Here is a 4,119-nt window from a genome sequence, read left to right as displayed (position 1 = left end):
GAAGATGTATAATACATGCTCACATCCAACCATTGGATTTTAATATAGTAATTGAAGTCTTACAATGATCAGTATAATGGAGTGATAAATTATAAAATACTACATTTGTGTACCATTTTAAAATTCTTTCACAGTACCTTCATTTCTTCAATTTTACCTGTATAACATTATTGCAAAGGGGAATAGGTTGTTTAATTAATTAACTTAATAATGTATAGCTCAAAATAAACTTAATACAAAAATTAATGTTGATTCCTTTTCCCAAGATGGCATCAGCCACAGAAAAAGAAGACTATTCACTGCTACCTCGGCTGCCTGAACTGTTCGAAACCATCCAGCAACTTTTGGATGAAGTGGAAGAAGCAGCTGAACCCACCACTTCCCGAATAATCCAAGGCAAGGTGTTGAAGGGACTAGACCTCCTTAAGAAGGCTGCTGAAATGTTATCACAGCTCGACTTGTTCAGCAAAAATGAAGATTTGGAAGAGATTGCCTCCACTGACCTCAAGTACCTGATGGTGCCAGCATTTCAAGGTGCGCTCACCATGAAACAAGTTAACCCCAGCAAACGTCTAGATCATTTGCAGTGTGCTCGAGAACACTTTTTAAACTACTTAACTCAGTGCCAATGCTATCATGTGGCAGAGTTTGAGTTGCCTCAAACCAAGAACAACTCAGCTGAAAATAACACTGCTAGTTCCCCCAAGGCCTATCCTAGCCTCATTCTTATGGCATCTCAAAGACAGGCTAAAATAGAGAGATACAAACAGAGGAAGGAGGTGGAGCATAGGTTGTCTGCATTGAGATCTGCTGTGGAAAGTGGTCAAGTAGACGATGAGCATGTTCGTGAGTATTACCTCCTTCACCTCCGAAGGTGGGTTTGTATCAGCTTGGAAGAGATAGAGAGCATTGACCAGGAGATAAAGATCCTGAGAGACAAAGACTCTTTCGGAGAGGCCTCGACTTCTCACTCATCTCTTCAGGACAAGCCTCCAATGAAACCCTTCATTCTCACTCGTAATGTGGCCCAAGCCAAAGTATTTGGAGCTGGTTATCCAAGTTTGGCATCTATGACAGTGAGTGAGTGGTATGATCAGCATCCAAGATTTGGAGCATTACCAGATCAGGAAATATCCAAGACAACATCAGAGGTCAAAAGAGCAGATCAGGAAAAGGAAGATCAGGACCAAAAGGAAGACAAGGAAGATGAGTACGAGTATGATGAGCAAACACTCCACCAAGTTCAGCAGCGGGATGACTGGAAGGACACCCATCCCAGGGGCTATGGCAACCGACAGAACATGGGTTAGTCTGCCCACAAGACAGGACTATGGGACTATAGAGGGACACATCTTTCCTGCAATGGAAACCTGTGCCGTCTCCCCCTGCCTGGCTTCCTGCTTCGGCTCTGTCCCTGCTTTCCCTCAAAGGCAAAGATGCTTAATCCTGCTTTGAGCTCAATAAAGTGTCAATCAATTAAATGTGTATTTGTACCCTAGATAATGAATCAGCAATCTTGTTTTGGCATTATCGTGCTCATCATGATGTATTTCAGTGGAAAGAAATGAGTGCTGAGAAATGGCTATATTATAATCAATGGCTAATGAATTCTCCTTAAAAAATAATACAAGTCCCTTCTATTACATGATAGACCTGTGCAAAAAAAATAAAAATAAAAGAAGCCCTGGCTGGCGTAGCTCAGTGGATTGAGCGCCGGCTGGGAACCAAAGTGTCCCAGGTTCGATTCCCAGCCAGGGTACATGCCTGCGTTGCGGGCCATGACCCCCAGCAACCACACATTGATGTTTCTCTCTCTCTCTCTATCTTCCCTCTCTAAAAATAAGTAAATAAAATCTTGGAGAAAAAAATAAAAAATAAAAATAAAGGAAATAAAAAGTAATGTTTAATAGATATACAGAAGAGTCACAGATAGGAACATGTGCTTTGGACCAAACCAGAAAAGATCTGGGTTCAAATATCAGCTCTGACTCTTACCATCTTTGTAGCATAGATTATGTTATGTAACATACCTGAACTTCATCTTTAAAATAAAAGAGGGTGTTACTGAACAACATCTAAGGTTGTATATATGTGAACTACTTGGCACAAAGTAAAAGTTCAATGAATTTTGGTTCTTTTTATACTCTCAGCTATGTGCCTCTAAAATTTAAAAAAAGATAAAAAGGAGCCTCTAAGTTAAACATCATGTAAAAAATGAGTATTCAATGACTAGAACAAAAGAAATACTACCAAAAAAACCCCCAAACAAGTAGTAACTTAAACCTAGGTGAGTTAATTTTTAAGAGATATATGTAGGTCTGAGTTTCCTGACATCTGAAAGGTAATCTCATTAGTTGCCTAATGTTCACTGCAGACAAAAGAAAGCATGCACATTCACAGACAGAAACAAACATTTACTTGGAATCAGGTTAAATGAGGTGAATTTCTGCAGGTCTTTTAAAAACTGGTACTTGCACACATAGCACACACTGCCTGGGTACAGCTTTACAAAAACAACAGAAATACCATGAGACAGTTTCCATGTCAAGCCTCAGTTTTGCTTAGGGCAAAACCTTGTATCATCAGTCAGTTGAAGGCATTTCTATAGAGAACTGAGGTAATTTGGGCCAAGTACATTGCTTCTTGATGATTTTACTAAAAATGTGGCAAGCTTGGAGAATCTAGGAGAAAGGGTACTTGGCATGTCCGTTGGACTGTCTTTTTCAAACATCAGATGTCTGAAGCCAGGCCTTGGCAGGTCCTGGCTCACAGACAATCCATGATTGAACTCTCTAACAACTACCCATGGTGCAGCTATCCTGTGCTACTGGCTAATGTGAAAACCATGTGCTTTAGACATGAGACATGAGGGAGGCAGAGTTCTCATTATGTTATAAAAGTTAGGATCTTTCCTTAAATTTTTGCCAACTCAGAGGGCTAACCCAATTTCAGTAGAGGCTTGGGGAGCAGAGGTATTTATAGGTAAAGTTGCTATTTCCTTTCCAGAAGAGCTTAGATTTTTTTCAAGTGCTTACAAAAAATATTTGGTTGCATTTTTCAAGTTCTGTCCCTTAAAACACACAAAAGACAAGTATCACCTTCATATTATAGTCGTGAAGTGTCTTTCCTAATGCTGCAATTAGCAGCATATTTACTAGGACTTTAATTCTCTGATTCCCTGGACCAGAGTGGTTTACAGTAAGCAGTGTGCACAGCCCACACTGCTAAAACAACCCAATCACAGTTCTACTTTAGCATAATGCTTCTACCACTCCTCCTGGTTCAATCCATTTCAGTTTAAATTGTCAATAATTTTGTTTCATGTCATAAAATCCTGCTTTGGCTGTGTGTTTCCAAAGATGAAATTTTTCAGACTCAGCTGGTTGCCCTGATGTCAATTTACATTTTCAAGGACTGGCTCAGTCATGTAGAGTGGACCTGATTTAAAAAAAATCTATTTCACAATATTTATGTTACTCTTGAAAATATTTTCATGTATTTTTATGATTCTTCTTTTAAGAGACCATAACTCCAAGATTTGAAGACCAAAATGTGCTTTGGAAATTTAAGGCAGCCACCCTGTCCTCATATTTGGCTCATAAATGGAGTTATGTCAGGACAGGTGGCATATGTTTGAGAGATGAGATGGATGGTTGTGTAATACCTGGTCACTTATTTTTAAGATTCTTTAACTGATGATGTTGCATCTTCCATATGGTATACCCCTGACACCCACAGCATGGGGGAATTATAGCAATAATACGTGAGCTTAATATTTACCCAATGTTGCACCTGGTCTCTTAGTTAATGTAGTAGTTCTTTATCATTATCTTTTGTGAGAGAAAATTTTCCAGACTTGGGAAATATACCATATTCTCCTGGGTCTCATAAAATTAAAATTTGGAAGTTATAGCCTCCATCTTTATTGCATTTCTTGTTACAAAAAAAGAAATTCTAAGTTCTGAAACATTCAAAGTGAAATACAGAGCTTACTCTCATGCCAGTACTATTCTCTTGGGGGTAACCCAAGTAAACACTTTAATACGCATCCTCTTTGAAAAAATTTAATTAATGTTTAGTCTCAACAATTTAAGGGTCTATCACAAAAAATATTGACTT

General features: G+C 38.7%; 1 protein-coding gene across 1 annotated transcript; it reads left to right on the top strand.

The window, feature by feature from the left end:
- Window positions 1–266: 266 nt before the first annotated feature.
- On the top strand, window positions 267–1,310 carry LOC123805604 (immunoglobulin-binding protein 1-like). The gene has a single exon (XM_045818263.1). It carries the CDS (start codon window positions 267–269, stop codon window positions 1,308–1,310), a length of 1,044 nt encoding a protein of 347 aa, XP_045674219.1.
- The last annotated feature ends 2,809 nt before the right edge of the window (window positions 1,311–4,119 follow it).

The sequence above is a fragment of the Phyllostomus hastatus genome, unplaced genomic scaffold (assembly GCF_019186645.2).
Source record: "Phyllostomus hastatus isolate PE091 unplaced genomic scaffold, TTU_PhHast_1.1 phas_scaffold_317, whole genome shotgun sequence".
In the NCBI taxonomy this organism is placed as follows: Eukaryota; Metazoa; Chordata; class Mammalia; order Chiroptera; family Phyllostomidae; genus Phyllostomus; species Phyllostomus hastatus.
This window is presented reverse-complemented; position numbering and strand designations above follow the sequence as displayed.

Bases quoted from the DNA above. Each gene is read 5' to 3' on its own strand.
- LOC123805604 (XM_045818263.1), top strand. From the start codon at position 267: ATGGCATCAGCCACAGAAAAAGAAGACTATTCACTGCTACCTCGGCTG.